Source organism: Leptosomus discolor, chromosome 2 (assembly GCF_034619465.1).
Source record: "Leptosomus discolor isolate bLepDis1 chromosome 2, bLepDis1.hap2, whole genome shotgun sequence".
In the NCBI taxonomy this organism is placed as follows: Eukaryota; Metazoa; Chordata; class Aves; order Leptosomiformes; family Leptosomidae; genus Leptosomus; species Leptosomus discolor.
Genome location: NC_141392.1, coordinates 23,101,409 through 23,118,474, shown reverse-complemented (window position 1 = coordinate 23,118,474; position 17,066 = coordinate 23,101,409). Strand labels below are relative to the sequence as shown.

At 66.9% G+C, this 17,066-nt stretch overlaps 2 protein-coding genes across 2 annotated transcripts; both read left to right on the top strand.

The window, feature by feature from the left end:
• The first annotated feature begins 107 nt into the window (after window positions 1–107).
• Window positions 108–1,744, top strand: MRPL2 (mitochondrial ribosomal protein L2). Its single transcript, XM_086460746.1, has 6 exons — window positions 108–363; window positions 462–603; window positions 693–808; window positions 889–999; window positions 1,346–1,419; window positions 1,501–1,744. The coding sequence occupies exons 1-6, from the start codon at window positions 108–110 to the stop codon at window positions 1,711–1,713; spliced, it is 912 nt and encodes a 303-aa protein (XP_086316872.1). The 3' UTR covers window positions 1,714–1,744.
• A 1,520-nt stretch (window positions 1,745–3,264) lies between these two features.
• Window positions 3,265–16,851, top strand: LOC104346816 (cullin-9). Its single transcript, XM_086482252.1, has 29 exons — window positions 3,265–3,867; window positions 4,662–4,816; window positions 5,180–5,680; window positions 5,822–5,957; window positions 6,383–6,573; window positions 7,071–7,446; window positions 7,670–7,871; window positions 8,181–8,388; window positions 8,492–8,685; window positions 8,830–9,041; window positions 9,187–9,418; window positions 9,762–9,867; window positions 10,194–10,421; window positions 10,569–10,659; window positions 10,744–10,915; window positions 11,126–11,231; window positions 11,615–11,710; window positions 11,798–11,973; window positions 12,430–12,563; window positions 12,642–12,818; window positions 13,093–13,208; window positions 13,717–13,899; window positions 14,242–14,399; window positions 14,747–14,957; window positions 15,057–15,222; window positions 15,381–15,526; window positions 15,688–15,805; window positions 16,192–16,388; window positions 16,469–16,851. The coding sequence occupies exons 1-29, from the start codon at window positions 3,273–3,275 to the stop codon at window positions 16,751–16,753; spliced, it is 5,868 nt and encodes a 1,955-aa protein (XP_086338378.1). The 5' UTR covers window positions 3,265–3,272; the 3' UTR covers window positions 16,754–16,851.
• Window positions 16,852–17,066: the final 215 nt, after the last annotated feature.

Below are 17,066 nucleotides of genomic sequence, written 5' to 3'. Positions count from 1 at the left end.
GCCCCGCCGGCTTCCTGAGGCGCGGCCCTGCCCCGGCCCCGCCCCCGCGCGCCGCTTCCGGCGGAGTCCCCGCCCCCCGCCTTGGCGCAGGCGCGGCGGCGGCGGCGATGGCGGCGGGGTTGTGCCGCGCCTTCGGGGCGCTCCTGCTGTCGGCCGCGCCGTGCCGCGCCCGGCTCCCTGTCCTGCCCCGCGCCCCGCCGCCCGGCCTCCCGCCCCGCCTGCCGAGGGGCGCGCTGGCGGCTGCCTGCCGCGGCCTGGGCGGCTCGGCGCCGCGCTGCACCACCGACCCCATGTGGAAGTGCCGGGTCAAGTACACGGTGCGGCCTGTGGGCATGAAAAAGACGGGCGGCCGCGACCACACAGGTGGGAGGGCTGGTGGCCGGGGGCGGGCGGGGTTAGGCAACCGGGGCCGGTGTGGCGGGGTTAGGCCCGCCTGCAGCAGCCGCTCCCCTGTCCCGCAGGCCGCATCCGGGTGCGGGGCATCGGTGGGGGACACAAGCGGCGGTACCGCATGATCGACTTCCAGCGGCTGCGCTACGAGGAGGGGGCCCCACCAGAGCCCTTCACCGAGAAGGTGATCAACGTCCGCTACGACCCTTGCAGGCGAGTGCGGGGCGCGGGCTTGGCCCCGGGCCCGGGCGATTGTGCCTGTGTTGAGCACCCCCGCCACCCACTGTGGGTTCCCCGTGCAGGTCGGCTGACATCGCCTTGGTGGCTGGCGGCAACCGGAAGCGCTGGATCATTGCCACGGAGAACATGCAGCCGGGGGACATCATCAAGAACTCCTCTCACATTGGCAGGATGGCAGGTGCACACCAGGGCCAGGGGCGGCCCCGCCAGGGGCTCGTCGGCTGATCCTTGCCCAACTCATCAGCGTCTGTCTTCCAGTGTCAGCTAACGAAGGAGATGCCTACCCGCTGGGGGCTCTGCCCGTCGGCACGCTGATCTGCAACCTGGAGAGCCACCCTGGGAAGGGAGCGCAGTACATCCGGGCAGCTGGTGCGTCTTGGGGCTGGGGACCCGCCGTTTGTAGCTGGGTTTTGGCTTGGCACGGATGGAGAGGAGGGCAGGGGGGCACCGCTCTGGGTGGCCAGTGGCAGGGAGTTGCTGTTCTCTCTTCTCCCTGCCTTGCGGTGCAAAACAGCCCTCTGGAGAAGTGAGGGGCAGCTCTGCCCTGTGCCTTCCTGGGGATGCCTTGAGGTCCTGTCTTCAGGAAGAAGTGCTGCACAAAGGGCGATGGCAGGGGCTTTGGGGAGTTCCTGGCGTGGGGATGTGCTTGCTGCAGGCTGGGATACTTTGTCCTGCTGCTCAGAGCAGCTGCCTTCTCTCCTCTTGCCTGCTGCAGGGACTTGTGGGGTGCTGCTGAGGAAAGTGAACGGAACGGCCATTGTGCAGCTGCCCTCCAAGAGGCATATGCAGGTAGAGGAGCCATACTGTCCCTTACCTGGGCATGCAGCCGTGTGTCCCCAGGGAGGCCCGCAGCTCTTCTCTGTCCCCTAGGTGCTGGAGACCTGTGTGGCCACAGTGGGCCGTGTGTCCAACATTGACCACAACAAGCGGGTGATCGGGAAGGCGGGCCGGAACCGCTGGCTGGGCAAGCGCCCACACACGGGCTTGTGGCACCGCAAGGGTGGCTGGGCCGGGCGCAAGATCAAGCCTCTCCCACCCATGAAGAGCTACGTCAACCTGCCGCGAATCAAAGTGCAGGAGTGATGGTGCGGGTCAATAAAGCGTTCTCCACGCCGCCGCTGTTGCATTACTGCTCCCTTTTCGGCACGGGGCCTCGGGGGGGGGGGGGGGTGTGTGTGCTGTCCTCGTGGGAAACTGTTTGGCTGCGTTCAGCCCCTGGTGGGAGTTGGGCTGCCAGGACAGATGAGCATGGGGCTGCCTTGGCTTGAGCTTGGGGGTCTCGGTGGGGTCAAACAATTGTGCCAAGCCCGACGGTGGGACGGCCAAGCTCTTGCCCCACCCTCAGCTGGTGGAGCAGGGAAGGCAAGCGGGCAGCCCTGCGGTGGGGCGGGAAGGCGGCTACCAGCCGGCATGACCGGCTGCGCGGCTGAGGAGCACAGACCTCGGCACCTCACGGCTCCGGGAACGCCCTCGCTGCTCCTTGCCCTTGCTGCCCGCGCCGCTGCCCCCCAAGTGCCTCGCTGTGCCGCCTCTCGGCCCCACGCAGCCCCCAGCTCTCCCTGTGCCCCGGCCCCGTGCGGTCCCCGCTGCCCCTTTCCTCCCCGCTCCTGAACTACCCCAGCTCCACATCGTCCCGCCCCGCCCCCCTCCGGGGCCGGGCCGCCGGCGGGCGAGACTTGACCCCGCCCGGCTCCCGTCCCGGCGGGCCGCCGCGCATGCGCGCCAGCCGACCCGGAAGCGGCGTGGAAGTGGTGTTGGAGGTAACACGGCCCGGCCCGGCCCGGCCCCGCGGTGGAGGGTGGCGGGGCTGGGGACGGGGCTGGCGAGCGCCTCGAGAGGAGCCATCCTGGGGCAGTCCCGGGTCTTTCCTTTTTGGGGAGTGCTGCGGGAGGCCTCGGTACCGGAGCCCCGAGGTGAGGCAGCCCGGCCCGCCGGAGAGGCCGGGAAGGGGCTGCGGCAGCCAGGTTGGGCCGGACAGGCCTGGGCAGGGCCAGGCGCTTCTCGGTGCCCTGGTAGGTCGCTTGGCCCGGGCTTTATTCCTGCCGCCAGCGGAGCCTGCCCACGCAAGCCGGCTGCCCGGTCGTTGTGGTGCCGTGCCGCCCGCCCTTAGTCCCAGCAACCCGGGTGGCCGGGACACAGGCCTGTGCCTGGGCTGTGCTTCCAGTCCCGGTTGAGTGATGTGCAGCAGAGCCCTCCAGCACAGGCTTGTGCTGGCGCTCAGGGCCAGCGTGCGTGCTCCATCAGGCATAAGGAGCTCTGTCAGTGCACAGCCAGGTTTTACAGCTGAGCTTCCTGGGAAAAGCTGCCCTCCTTGGGTACTGCTCTCCGTGTTCCTGCTGTGCCCACAGCCCGTTTAACAGTTCAAAAATCGCTGTGTCCTGCCCTGTTACTTGTTGCTGCATGTATGCTGTTTTCCAAGGAGAAAGCGAGCTGTATCTCGTACTTAGTAGTCCTATTATGTTAGGGGTTTACAGCACTGGTCTTGAGTACAGCCAATACAGTACATTTTATTTGTTACACTACCACATTGTAAGCACTGTGACCCACAGGATCATAGATGTCTAGCCATAGCAAAGCCTGTGCCTCAGCCACCTCTCCCCAGCTCCTGCTTCCCCTCTGTCTCTGCAGGCCCGTTTCCTGCCATGGTGAACGAGAGGCATAATGGCAACCTGCTTGTGCACCTGGGCCCCAAGCTGCAGGCCTACCCGGGGGAGCTGCTCCGGCAGCGGCGAGGCCACGATGGCCAGCCTGAGTACCTGATCCAGTGGAGTATCGTCAGCTTGGAAGAGAGAGCAGTGGGAGGCGGCAGCGCCTCCTCTGCAGAGACCAAGCCAGAGACCGTCTCGATGTGGATGTCTGCAGAAGAGGTGTGCGCCAGCTGCCCGGCGCTGCTGGGCAAGAGGAAGCTGGAGGGGCAGTGGGGGAAAGAGGAGAAGGCAGGCAGCCCGTTTGCTGCCGATGTCCCGCTGGATGAAGCCTCGCTGCTGGAGATGAAGGCTGACGTCAGGAGCCTGGTGCAGCGAGCTGGCCGGCAGATGGCCGAGCCCGGGGCCTCCGAGTCCTCCATCCTCAACACCATCCACGTGCTGAGCGCGTACGCCAGCATTGGCTCGCTGGCGGGTGCCTTCAAGGAGACGGGAGCCCTCGACCTGCTGATGCAGATGCTGTGCCACAAGGAGAAGCAGATCCGCCGCAGCGCTGGCAAGATGCTGAGGGCCCTGGCTGCGCACGATGCAGGTGGGGGCTGCTCCTGCTGGGCAGCTGAGGGGCGCCTGTCCTTTTGTAGGCGGGGGCTGCCTGGGAAGCAGCGTGTCTCGGGGCTTGTTGGCAAGAGGGGAGGAATCAGACTGGAGGTTCCAAGCGGCTCCTTGGTCGTAGTTGCCTGGGGTGCTGTAGGACTTGGGAGCTCTTTCCCATGACGGGTTCCTGAGCTGGGGTGCGGGTTAACTGTTAGGAGGACTTATGCCAAAGGGCTTGGCCAAGTGTTGGGGGGTCTCTGCTGCATGTTGTCCACCGGAAAGGCTCTGGCCTGTTCTTGGCAGGGAGCCTTTGCTCAGGCCCTGGTGGGTAGAGGCCTGGTCCTCACGCAGTCATCTCATCTGAGAGGAGCTGCCACGGCCCAGAAGTGCCCGGGGAGGCTTGGGTGCGCCTGGAAGGTTGCTGGTGGTGGTGTGTCCCACAAGAGATCTGGCTTTCCCTGTCTTACTGCCTGAATTCAGGTGGCTCTCCAGTGGGGCAGATAGGGGGCTGATTGAGGTTAAAACTTAACTTTTTTTCTTCCCTGGAAACCTGTCCTGGAGTGAATTATTTGGGGTTGCTGCTTTGGTGGAATCTTGGAGCTTCAGGGGTGGAAGAAGTGCAGTGTTATTTAGGGGAGCAAAATGTTGCCAATCCAGGTTAAAGGACAGAAAGTGGTTCTAGGTTACACCGAGCAGCAAAGCTGTTCCTTGCCTGTGAGTGTGTCTCGGTGGGGTGAGGGTGGGGTGAGGGATATCTCTATGGGGCCTGAAGAGTTTCTGTTGTTGTTGCAGGGAGCTGGGCCTATGTCCTGCTGTCCCTGAGCCAGCAGGATGGCATTGAGCAGCACATGGACTTCGACAGTCGCTACACCTTGCTGGAGCTGTTTGCTGAGACAACATCCTCTGAAGAGCACTGCCTGTCCTTCGAGGGGATTCACCTTCCCCAGGTAGCGGTAGGCCCTGCCAGCCCTGGGTCTGTGGGCTTTAGGGGTCAGGAGGGGTGAGAATGGGGTGCCAGAGCTGGCGTCCTTGTTTGAGGCAGTGGGCAGTGGGCAGCTGAGCAGGACCGGGTATTGGGAGAGCTGGCCCAGGATCTGGGCCTGGCTTGAGGCTGCGGGGCTGGTGGAAAGGCACGTGGAAAGCCTTGTCTCTGAGCAGGGAGACGAAGGTGGGCTGAGAGGTCCCTGCTGCTGCCTGCTGGTCTGGAGCTGTCATAGGAGCCTGGCTGTGGATGAGCTGGTGGCTCGGAGAGAGAGCTTGGGGCTGGAGGTGCTCTGCAGGCCGGAGTCTGACAGCCATGCTTGTTGCAGATCCCTGGGAAGCTGCTGTTTGTCCTGGTGAAGCGCTACCTGTGTGTCACTTCTCTCATGGACAAGCTCAGCAGTGGTGTGGAGCAGGGAGGGGAGCCCAGCCCGCTCACCGAGGAGAAGAGACGCGTGAAGGAGGAGTTTGAGTTCAGCATGGCCATGGCAAACCTCATCTTGGAGCTGGTGCACGTGATGCGCTGGGACCACAGCCAGAAGCCAGAGCTGCTGCCCCAACAGGAGCTGTGGCCTCGCACCACCCGCTCCATCTTCCAGCACAGGACCACAGCCTGTGCTGCTGCTGAAGTACCCTCCGCTCCCCCACCAAAGGAGCCCAGCGTCTTCAAGACGCGCTCAGCCTTCCCAAGCCGCAGCAGCTACGTGGAGTATGTGCAGGCGAACCTGGTGCATGGCATGCGGGTGCGCATGCTGGAGGACTACGAGCAGGTCAGCGCAGGTGACGAGGGTGACTTCTGCCAGAGCAACGACGGCACGCCGCCTGTGCAGGTATCCCCTGCTGGGAGCGCGGGGGCTGTCGAGGGGCCTGTCTGCTCTGTGGTGCCGCAGGAAGCACGTGGCCTTGTGTGGGAGCAGTGGGGTTGGGCTTGCCTTCCCTCAGCTGGGTGTGTGTTGGGCTCTCCTCCTCAGGTGTACTGGCAAGCCCTGGGCTGTACGTACTGGGTTCACTGGCACATGGTGGAGATCATTGGTCCTTTGGGGCAAGAGGACCATGCGGGTCAGGAGAAGGTGTCCACCCTGACAGGCAGCTACAAACGGGCAGCAGGTGAGCAGCCTGTCAGCTGGGCCTGCAGCTTTTCTCCCCAGCCCTTCTGCAGCTGCATGCTGGCACTGTGGGTTCTGCTGGTGCTGGGTGTCCGAGTGCGTTGTTCTGGCTGGTCCAGGCACTGTGGCAGGTTGGGGGAGCAGTGAGCCAGCGGTGCCCATTTTGTTTCTGTTCTGCAGCCCAAAGAGGTTCAAGTGAAGATGTTAATCCCCATCTCTAAGCTTCTGGGGTCTCTTCCCAGCATGTTCCCCCTCTCTCGCTGCCCTCTTGTCACCGCCCTCCCCCATAAAAGGCTGTGGGACAGCGAGGACCTCTTCTGCCCAGACGGTCCGCATGAGCTTTCCCGGGGGTAGGTGGGGTGTGCAGCAGAGGGTGGGGGAATTGGCAGAGCTGACAGCGCCCTTCCCTGCTCTGTTTTCCTGCAGTTGCGCGGCCGTTTTTGTGCAAGCCCTTTGGGGGGCTGTACTCCCTGCCTTACCTGGGGGAGCCGCCAACCAAGGGTGCGGAGGCCCTGAGCCGTGCTGAGTGGTGGGAGCTGCTCTTCTTTGTGAAGAAGCTGGGAGCACAGGAGCAGAAAGAGATCATCTGTCTCATCCAGCAGGACCAGGGAGAGCAGGTACGGGCCAGAGGCTGCAGTGGGGAATGGGGAGGGAAAATGTTAGAAGAGGGATTGGGCCCGGAGGAAGACATGGCAGGGGTGAGCTGTGCAGGGCCAGCCTGAACGGGGCAGAAATGGGACTGAAATGGGAGGGTGAGCTGGGGGTGGCAAACGCGTGAGGAGCTGGGCACAGCAAAGGGGCGAGGAGAGCTGAGAGGAAACGCAGTCTCCCATGGCCCTGAAAGAGCGACTGTGTCCAGTGAGGTTTGGGCAGGCGAGGCAAGCCCATGGGGTGATGCTGCCGGTTGCGGGTGGGTGGTGAGTGCGGGTGGGAGGTCTGGGCTGGTGGTAGTTGGTTTGGGGACAGCCCGGGGAGGGTGGCAGTGGGGAACGGCCCTGGGGGCCTCCGGTGGCGCAGCCTTTCTGTGCGTTGTGGCACTGGCCGCCACAAGGCGTGTGGGGCCTGTGGCGAGTCCGCGAGGGTTGAGTTGTCCCCATCTGTCCAGCTGTCGGAGGTGGATGAAGAAGCCCTGATGCAGCTGTCGGTACCTGCGGAGCTGGCCCTGAAGGTGCTGCGGGTCTTGGAGAAGCGGTGCCAGGGCAGCGCTCAGCGTGACCTGCGCGGCTCGCGCATCTACGCCAAATACTTCCTCGGTAGGGGGGCCGAGCAGGATGGCGGGGGGAGCACCGCGGTGTCCTCGGAGGGTGCCGGCTGCAGGAGCGCTGGCCCCAAAGCCACGATGGCCGAGGCAGCCAAGGAAGAGCTTTCTGCAGCCGCAGTGCCACCCCGAGCCCCCGCTGTGGCGGCAAAGTCAGATTCCCAGCTCTTCAGTGAGCTCCTTGAGAGGGAAGGGCTGCTTTTCCCGGAGGCGACGGAGGAGCAGATCAAAGGTAATTGCCCACCATGTGCTGGGGCACCCGCACGGTGCTGGAGGCGCCTCCGTTGCCTCAAGGGAGGAAGGCTTTGGGCAGGGTGTGGGCGTCCAGGTGCCCAGAGGTTGCCTGGGGAGGGGGGAGCCTGTGGGTGCTGGGTCTGTGGGTGCACGGCAGCCTGGGAGTTTCTGGGGGTGTTAGTGGTGCCCTGACGCCTGTGCCCCTGCCTCCTTCCCACCAGCGTTGGGCATCTGCGAGGGGGTGAGCGAGAGGGGCTTGCTGGCCAGGATTGCAGCCATGGCGGAGGTGATCCAGAGCAGCAGCACAGAGGTGGGGCTGCGCTTAGCCGGGCTCAAGCACGTCCTGAAGATTCTGGAGGAGGAGCCTGGGCCTGAGCAGCAAGTCGGCAAAGCCCAGGGCAGGCTGGGGACCAGGAGTGTTGGGTGAGCCGTGGGGTGCTGCACCCCTCTCCTGCTGGCTGGGGGGACACGTGTCAGCAGGGTGGGGGACAGTACTGGAGGTGGGAGCGCAGGAGGTGGCAGCGAAAGTGTGAAGGCCGGCACGTCCTTGCATGCTCGGCAAGAGGAGAGGTGGATCTTGTGTCCCTTTGTCCCGGGCAGGCTCATTCCTGGGGCTGACCCAGGTGTGGTAGAGCCCTGTGGGCAGGGAGAAGGTGGCTGGCAGGGCCTGAGGTGGAGGTGTGCCAGCAGCAGCGCCAGGAGGCTCCTCCTGAGGCGTCCTTTCCCGTGCAGGGAGAAGCTGGTGAAGGTGGCAGTGGAGGTGCTGAGCACTGAGGTGGCAGAGAAGGCCCTGGTGGTGGTGACACTGCGGCTGCTGGCCGTGCTGATGGCCAAGTACGACTGGCGTGTGCCGTTTGCCACGGAGGGGGGTGTGCGAGCTGTGCTGGCCTGCATGCAGCAGCACGCCTCCTCCGCCCTAGTGCAGCAGGCTGGCCTGGCGGTGAGTGTGTCGGGGGGATGCTGTAGGTGGGCAGGCAGGGTGCAGGCTCGCCCAGGTGTGGCGGAGATGCCTGCTGCCCTCCTGACTGCTGTTGACCTTGCAGGCCCTGAAGGTGCTGGTAGGAGCTGTGGCTGGAGAGCCAGGCGATGCCGGTGGGAAGCCCTTGCCCCTGAACCATGCCGACGCGCAGATGATGCGGGAGATCTTTGCCAGCATCGGCTCTGCCTCCAGCGAGGGCTCGGCAAGCCTGCTGAGTGCCATCCCTGCTGCCATAAGCGCCATGCAGAGGGTCCCAGGGTAGGGGCGGAGTGAGGACAGCGGGTGGGGCTGGGGGGACCGTCTGGGGGTGGGGGCAGGCGCATGGCAGGCAGGGGGCTTGTGGGTGGAGGGAAGGCTCTGTGCTTGTGGGAGGAAGAGGCCGGCATTGCTCTGTCCCTGCAGGGGCTCCTCAGGCGTGCAGAACGGCTTGCTGGTGGTGAACATGCTGATGGACGGCCACCGGGGCCTGGCGGAGCAGCTGGTGAGCTGCGATCTCCCCGCGGTGCTGCAGAGCTGCTGGTGGGACGGGAAGAGCAGCAGCTGCCCTCACGCGATGCTGGCCCTCGGCGCCATCAACCGCCTCGCGGAGCACCAGCTGCCCCTGGAGACAGCAGGTAGCCGGCCGCCCGCGCCCTGCCGCGCCGCCCCACGGCCCCACGGGCGCAGCGGGCAGGGCTGCCTCGCCTGCCGGGGCCCAGCACCCTGCCGCACCTCTCAAGCGAGCGCCTGGGCTGGGCCCGTGTGTCCCTGTCGTGGCAGGCAGAGGGGCCCCGCCGGGCCTGAGGGACGTGCGGACGCTTCTGGGCGGCCTGGGGGACGGCGTCTTGTCCAAGGACGTGGTGGTGGCCCTGGAGCGGCAGCTCTGCGGCGAAGGCCCCGTCCGCTCCGGCGAGGCGGCCCAGCTGCTGCAGGACCAGAGATGCTTCAGGCTGCTGCTGCGCAGCTTAGAGCTGCTGGGGGCGGAGAAGGCTGTGAGCCTGAGCATCCTCAGGTGGGTCCAGGGGGATTTGGTGGGTTCTGTGGCCTCCACAGCGGGTGTGTGAGTGCGGGTGGTGACGCTGGGGGGACATGGCGCATATTTGTGCTGTTCTTTACCAGGGGCAGGCAGCAGCCCATATGTGGGTGGTGATTGGGGCATCCTGGGGCACAGGGCCGTGTGGGGACGGAGCAGCACGTGCCTGGGTGCTGGTGGGGTGTCTGAGGTGCCGGGGGAGCCTTGGCACCAAGCCCCTGGTGGGGTGCTGGCCTTCCAGACGGGGCAGGGAAGCAGGGGTGCCTCTGGCACCGCTGTGTGTGTGCCCCGGCCTGAGTGTGGGCCGAACTCCATCACTCAGGATCCTGGACAAGTTCCTGGACGGTTACCAGGAGGATGTGCTGCCCTGGCACGAGTGTGTGGAGCCCTGTTTGTCCTCCCTGAGTGCCCACAGCAGCGACCGGGAGGTGAGGGAGCCCTGGGACTCCTGTCAGGCGGGGACGGGTTTGGTGGCTGTGCCGTGCACCGGCCCGGCCTGGTGTCGGTGAAGCAGGGTCCCTACCTGCAGCAGCCTGGCCTTGTTGTGGCCGAGACCCTGGGAGAGGTGGGAAGCAGCTGTGCTGGCCGTGGCCGTGACCTCGTCCCGCTGGCTGGTGTGCCCAGGGCCGTGCGTTGTGGGTGCTGCTGCGTGGTTGGGGCGGAGGAGACGGAGCGCTGCGGCACCCTGGTGCTGGGGCCTGGGGGGATCCTGGCCCGGGCCCCGCCGCTGGCCTGACGGCTGCCTGCTCAGCAGGTGGTGCAGGAGGTCGTTGGCTTCCTGCACCGCCTGGCCACCGCCAGCAAGGACTGTGCGGTGGTGATGTGCCGCGTGGGCACCCGCGAGGCTCTGTCCAAAGCCCTGGACAAGCACAGCACGGCCCCGTCGCTGGCTCCAGCCCTGCTCGACCTGGTGACCGACTGCGAGAAGTACGCCGGCCTCTACAAGAAGCTGACGACGAGCATCTTGGCCGGCTGCATCCAGGTAGGCCCGGGGAGGCCTGGCCGCGCTGGGGCTCTGGGTCTTGGGGCCATCCAGGGCGGGCTTGTGCTCTCTGCCTGCTGCAGCCGTGCGGCGGGCGAGGGGAGGAGGACCCAGGGCCCCTGGTAAGAGCCTCGCCCCATCCCATAGCTGGTCCTGGGGCAGATCGAGGAGCACCGCCGGAGCCACCAGCCCATCAGCATCCCCTTCTTTGATGTCTTTCTGCGCAACCTGTGCCGAGGTGAGCGCCGGGAGCGGGAGCTGAACCCCTGTGGCTGCTGTGTGCTGGCCGGGCAGCTGGAGGGTCCGTGTGCTCTGCCCGCAGGCTCCAGCGTGGAGGTGAAGGAGGAGAAGTGCTGGGAGAAGGTGCAGGTCTCCTCCAACCCCCACCGGGCCAGCAAGCTGACGGACAGGAACCCCAAGACCTACTGGGAGTCGAACGGCAGCACCGGCTCCCACTTCATCACTGTCCACATGCAGTGCGGCGTGGTGGTTAGGTGGGGCTGGGCCGGGTGGGCCTGGGGCCTTGGGGCCAGGAGGGCCAGCGGCTGTGTGGGAAGGAGAGGGCTTTGGGGATGTGTGCGAGCCCTATGCCCGCGGTGCCCATCCTGGGGGTCGCTGGACGTGGGCAGCAGCGTGTGGGGCTGGCAGGGGCCAAGGCAGGGCGGTGGGAGCAGCTGGGCAGCACCGTGTTTGCTGTGCGGCAGGGAGATGAGCATGCTGGTGGCCAGCGAGGACTCCAGCTACATGCCGGCCCGGGTGGTGGTGCTGGGGGGAGACAGCCCTGCCACCATCAGAACGGAGCTCAACGCGGTGAGTCTCGCAGGGGCTGCTCAGGCTGTGGGGCCCCACGGGAGCGGCGGCTGGTCCTTGCTGTGCCCCGTGGATATCTGGCCCTGGTGTGGGGCCTTGGGAGGTGCCCCGCAGGGAGGTGGGGACGGCAGGAGCTGCGCTGCGGGAGCGTCCTCCTGCTGTGGGCAGCGAGTGCTGGAGACTCGGGCACGGGCAGCCCTGCAGCGCAGTCTGCAGCAGGCTGGTGGGCTGGGGCTGCGAGCCAGAAGCGAGGCCCTGTCAGGGGTGCTCTGTGGCTGCTGGGGGGGCAGAGGCCATGGCTTTAACAGGGGGTGGCCAGGGGAGAATGCAGGGTGGCTTGTGCCAGCTGCCTGGCGTGCTGAGGGCTCGCTGTCTGCCTGCAGGTGACTGTCCTGCCCTCGGACAGCAGAGTGATCCTGCTGGAGAACATGACCCGCTTCTGGCCCGTCATCCAGATCCGGGTGAAGCGGTGCCAGCAGGTAGGGGAGCAGAAGGCCGGGCCAGGGAGCTGGCAGCATGGGGCATCGGGGCCGTGCCTGAGGAGCTGAGGGTCGTGCTCTCCGTAGGGCGGCATCGACACCCGTGTGCGTGGCATCGAGGTGCTGGGTCCCAAGCCGACTTTCTGGCCTGTCTTCAAGGAGCAGCTGTGCCGGCGGACGTTCCTCTCCTGCACCGCTCGGGCTCATGCCTGGTGCCAGGAGATCTGCCGGGACCGGGGGCGACTGCTGCAGCTCTTTGGCAGGTGAGTTGTCTGCTGGCTGTGCCATCGTGTCCCAGGGCCTGGGAGAGTGGTGCTGGCAGTCTGTGAGGGGACTGTAGGGCCAGGAGGGGAGCAGCCGGGTGTCCTGCCTGGACAGGGAGGAGCCCTGGCTCCTCACTGGCTACCAGCAGTCCTGGAGGGCCAGGGCCACCCTGGGGTCTCCCAGTTTCAGCTGGGCCCGTGGGCACAGGGAGCCCACCAGAGAGGTGCCCCACAGGAGCTGGCGTGTCCTGACCTAGAGGGGGTCGGTCGGGCACAGGTGGGACCTGGCGGCTGCAGGCACCACCACTGGCTGCTGGGGGCAAGTGGGGCTGCTGAGCCGTCGTGCCTGGCCAGGGGCAGGGCAGGGAGGGCGTGCTGCGCTCTGCTCTCCTGGGGGAGTCCCGCAGCCCTCGGCAGTGCCCGGCAGCGCTGCGTGCTGCCCGGTGGCTGTTGCAGGCTGAGCCGGGCGCTGCAGCACGAGCAGGGCTTCGCCGACCGCTTCCTTCCTGACGACGAGGCGGCCCGGGCCTTGGGCAGGACGTGCTGGGAGGCCCTGGTGACCCCCTTGGTGCAGAGCATCACCAGCCCAGGTACCCTGCGCTCGCCCGGGCCCCTCTGTGCCGTGCCCCGGCCGAGGCACCCCGCTCTGAGTCTGGTTGGCCTCACAGACCCCCAGGGCATCAGCCCCTTGGCCTGGCTGCTGAGTGAGTACCTGGAGAACGTGGAGCCACCCTGCCGTGCCACGAGCGGCGGTGCTGCCTTTGGGTCCCGCGTGCGGCGCCTGACCCAGCTCCTGGTGCACGTGGACCCCGGTGGCCTGGAGCCGGAGGAGGCGAGAGCAGCTGGTGAGTGAGGGGCTGCCCTCCCCTGCGGCTGGGAGGGCGGTGGTGCAGAGTGCCAGGCTGCGGCCGTGGGGATCTGCTGGGGAGCTCTGGGGGGGCCCTGTGGCACAGGAGGCTCCCGAGCCAGGGAAGGCTCACGGCCGTGCCCCTGCAGTGGCCATGCCTGCTGGGCATCTCCTCTCCCCTGCGCCCCCCAGGGAGATGGGGAGGCTGCTGCCGGTCAGTGTGGGGGTCCTGCCCGCAGAGTTGCGCTGAGGCCAGGGTTGTCCCTTGGCAGGCGGGAAGGAGGGGAAGAACAAGGAGGTGCCGGCCAGGGCTGTGAAGGCGGTGGTGGAGAAGTCGAGTGGCCTGCGGGGCATCTCGCAGTGCTGGCGTGGCGTGGTGCAGCAGCAGGTAGAGCTGGGAGGACCGGCCGTGGGGGCCCAAAAGCGTGGGTGGGACCCTGCAGCGGGTGGGTGTAGGGGAAATTGGGGCCTGGCGGTGCCCTGGGAGCATGGGGAGGGCGCGGGGCTGTCTGTACCTGGCCTCCGCGGGGCCCAGAGGGGTGTGGGGACAGTCCCTGCCGCGCTTGCCACCCTGGCAGGGCTCAGGCCTCAGCCTGGCGCTCCGCCTAAGCTGGTGCTGCAAGCCAGGGAGAGGTCGAGCGCTGAGCTCCTTATTTCCCACTGGGAAGCTGCTGGCTTCTGTCCTGCCGCCACAGGCCCTGGCAAGCCCTGGGGGCTGCGCTCCTGCCTCGCTGCAAGCTCTGCGGAGCCTGTGGCAGCACCAGGGCCTGTAGTGGGCCCCTGGCCGGGACCTGGGTGGTTGGTGTGAACGGAGCGGCACTGGGGCTGTGGACGTTCCTGTGGGCCACGGGCACGTCCTGCTGCGGGGCTCACCCCTGTCGTGCTGCATCCCGCAGGTGCAGCAGTTCCTGGAGGCGGCAGGGCAGGCGCCGGACCTTGTGGAGCGATACTGCGGGCTGTACCAGCGCCTGCGTGGTGCCACGGAGGAGCTCTTTGGGCAGCAGGCCGCCTTCGTGCTGGCCCTGGGCCAGGGCTTTGCAGGGGCTTTGCTGCAGCTCTCCTTCCTCGCTGCCCTGCACGTGAGTTGAGGGAGCGCGGCACTAGTGCCGGGGCCCCGGCCGCCCCAGCCCCGGGTGCAGGCTGGGGAGGCTGCCCTGGCCCATGGCCTCGCTCCGGGCGGGCGGTGTCCTGGCCTCCACTCCCGACCCACGGGGCCCTGCCCTGCGGCGGCTCTGGCTGGTGCCCGACTGCGGGCGCACGGCGCTTGTCACGGCCCGGCCCCAGCCCTGGCTCGCTCCTGCTTTGGGCTGGTGCCCGAGAGCCCCAGGGCTTCCCAGCTGCTCCCCTGGGGACCTTCCGCCAGGCTGGCCCTGCAGCCCCGCGGTGAGCCCCCCTCCGCAGCCAGCCCTGTCCCTCCGCAGGTGAGCGAGCAGTTTGCCCGCTACCTTGACGGGCAGATCCAGGAGCTCCACGGGGCTGGGGGCAGCGCAGGGCCGCTGCAGCGGCTGCAGCAGATCCTGGAGCCCTTCATCGTCTTCAGTGGCCTGGAGCTGGCCCACACCTTTGAGCACTTCTACCGGTGAGGGGTGCCATGGGACCAGGGGCCCTGGTGTGGCACAGCGTGGCATGGCAGGGGGGGCACAGGTGGCGCTGAGGCCGTGGCTGAGCCTGGCCTGGTGTGGCAGCGGTGCTCCCGCTTCGCTTTTCCCCGCTCTGGCGTGCGGAGGGAAAGGCTGTGAGGGCCCATGGGTGCTGCCAGTCTGTGGGGACATGTTCCCTGCTGGCAACAGGGAGGGGAGACGGGTGCTGCTGCGCCTGTGCCCCTCGGGGTGAGGCCAGAGCCGGTGCCATCTCTGTCTCCTGGTGGGCGGCCGATGGCCACGGGGTTCGTGCCGGCTCCTGACCTGACTCCGGTGGCCTTGGCAGGCACTACCTGGGGGACCGGCTCCTGGCCCAAGGGCCGTCTTGGCTGGAAGGAGCCATCGTGGAGCAGATCGGGCTGTGCTTCCCCAGCCGCTTCCCCCAAGAGATGCTGAGCAACCTGGCTGAGTCGGAGGAGCTGCAGCAGCAGTTTTACCTCTTCCAGCTGCAGGAGCGGGACAAGCTGCTGCTGGAGCTGGACACAGGCCTGGGTGAGGTGAGCATGCTGGTGCAGGGGGGGAGGCTGGGGGCTGCCTGTGTTCCTGGCAGGGCTCCTGGGGCCTGTCCTGAGCTGCCCTTGTGTCCCCATGCCCAGGCGCTGGGGACCTCCTCAGTGGCGGATGTGCCAGAGGTGAAGGTACTGGCCTTGTCCCCACGCTGCTGGCCCGTTTCCCCGTTCTGCTACATGGATGAACCCAGGAGGTTTTTCTCGGCGGCCCTGAGCTCCCCCCTGGATGAGTTTGCGGACTTCTGCAGGCGGAGTGAGTGTCGCGGCAGTGGGGCTGTGTGTGTGTTGGGGGTGTCACTGGGGCCCAGGCCCCCCGCAGCAGCTCAGCCAGTGGTGGGAGGAGGCCCGGGGTGTGCTGGGAGCGCCTGGCAGGGCTGGCCCCGGCCCTCGCGCTGATGCTGTCTCCGGCAGGCCAGAGCTGGCTGGGCTGGGAGTGCACCAAGCCCCGGCGGCTGCAGTGGACGTGGCTGGGCCGTGCCGAACTGCGGTTTGGAGACTGCGTCCTCCACGTGTCCACGCTGCAGATGTACATCCTGCTGTGCTTCAACAGCGCCGAGGTAGGAGCTGGGGCTGCGGTGGGGCGAGGGAGGCGGCGGGTGCTGGGGCGCGGCAGGGCCACGTGCTCCCTTCCGGTGGGGTCTGCAGCAGCGTTTGGGGCACGGTTGGGCTTGTTCGGCTGGGTCTTGGCTGGCCATTCCCCTCCCGTGGCCTCCTGCAGGAGGTGGCTGTGGAGGCCCTGCTGCAGGCTACCGGGCTCCCCGCGGAGCTGGTGCACCAGGCACTGACACCGCTGACCCGCAGCGAGGGCGTCCTGGTGCAGAGCTGCACGCCGGGAGGTGAGTGTGGGGCTGGGGCACCCCTGGGGAGGGGCTGGTCTGAGCCCCGAGGGGTGCTGGGGCAGGGAGTGGGCTGGGGGGGAGTTTGTCTGTTGGTGCTCGGGGCGCAGGTGTGCGCGTCCGGTTGGGGCCCGAGGCCACGTGTGGGGCTGGGGGTGGCGTGTGGGGCTGGGGCCGTGCGTTGGGCGTGGGTCGGCGTGTGGGGCTGGGGAGCGGGGCCAGGGGTTGTGCGTGGGGGCTGTCTGTGGGGCCGGGGATGGGGCTGACGCGTGTGAAGGCAGCGGCGGGAGGCCCAGGGTTGGGTCCAACAGCCACATATGTGTCCTGGGGCTCCTTCAGGGCCCAGCTCGGGGCTTGGCTGACCCTGGGCCGGGTGCTGGCTCCAGGTGTGCTGCGGCTGAACCGGGCAGCCCTGGCCCGTGCCTCCGGTCGCCACCTGAGGCTGCTGCCCCAGCAGAGGTACCTGCGGGCGGAGAAGGCTGAGGTCAGCGCCCTGGAAAGGAAGAGAAATGTCCTCTGCTGCCTCATCACCCGCATCCTCAAGGTGGAGAAGCAGCTCCACATTGACAACCTGGTGTTTAGGGTATGGAGGGCTCGAGGGGCGGAGCGGGGCTGCCCGAGTGCTGCACCGCCCTGCAATGTGGGGCTCCCTTGCTGCTGTAGGTGGTTGATGCCTGTCGGAAGGGCGAGTTGGGGCCAGGGCTCCGTTTCCTGAGCTTCTGCTGCCACAGCGTGGATGTGCTGTCCTGTGTCCTGCACCTGCTGAACCAGGGCTATCTCCGGCGCCAAGAAGAGAGGCCTCATGTCTTGGAATACATCTCTGCTGAACCCACAACACCCTCTACCTCCTTGGTCCAGCCCCAGGTTGCCTTCCAGACTGTAGAGATCAAGACTGCAGCAAGCCCGGTCTCTGCTGAAAGGAGACAGACTTTTTCCACCTTCAGGTAGACAAGGACCTGTCTGGGCTGGGAAGACACAGGCTGGGTCCAGTCTGTCTCTCTCTGAGTATTTGTGAGATTTATTTTAAATAAATGAGCCAAACTCCACCCCATCCCAGTTCATTGTCTGTCAGAGCTCAGCCCGCCTATGGCAGGGAGCAGGGCCAGGTCATACCACTGGTTGCTGTGCCCAGGCAGCCCTGCCCGCTGTGCTTGCTGCAGTGGTGGCAGTAGCTGCGCCCTGCCTGCATTTGTTCTCTCCCAGCTGTGCTCAGCCATGCCCCCAGGCACCGAGGGAAACACACACCCTGCCATAATGGTAC

What these genes read in the sequence shown, in the direction of transcription:
- LOC104346816 (XM_086482252.1), top strand. Translation starts at nt 3,273, where the DNA reads ATGGTGAACGAGAGGCATAATGGCAACCTGCTTGTGCACCTGGGCCCC. An exon ending in TGCAGCAGGCTGGCCTGGCG is followed by an intron (nt 8,389 to 8,491) that starts GTGAGTGTGTCG and finishes TTGACCTTGCAG; the next exon opens with GCCCTGAAGGTGCTGGTAGG. An exon ending in GCAGAGCTGCACGCCGGGAG is followed by an intron (nt 15,806 to 16,191) that starts GTGAGTGTGGGG and finishes TGCTGGCTCCAG; the next exon opens with GTGTGCTGCGGCTGAACCGG.
- MRPL2 (XM_086460746.1), top strand. Translation starts at nt 108, where the DNA reads ATGGCGGCGGGGTTGTGCCGCGCCTTCGGGGCGCTCCTGCTGTCGGCC. An exon ending in GGGCGGCCGCGACCACACAG is followed by an intron (nt 364 to 461) that starts GTGGGAGGGCTG and finishes CCTGTCCCGCAG; the next exon opens with GCCGCATCCGGGTGCGGGGC. An exon ending in TCACATTGGCAGGATGGCAG is followed by an intron (nt 809 to 888) that starts GTGCACACCAGG and finishes TCTGTCTTCCAG; the next exon opens with TGTCAGCTAACGAAGGAGAT.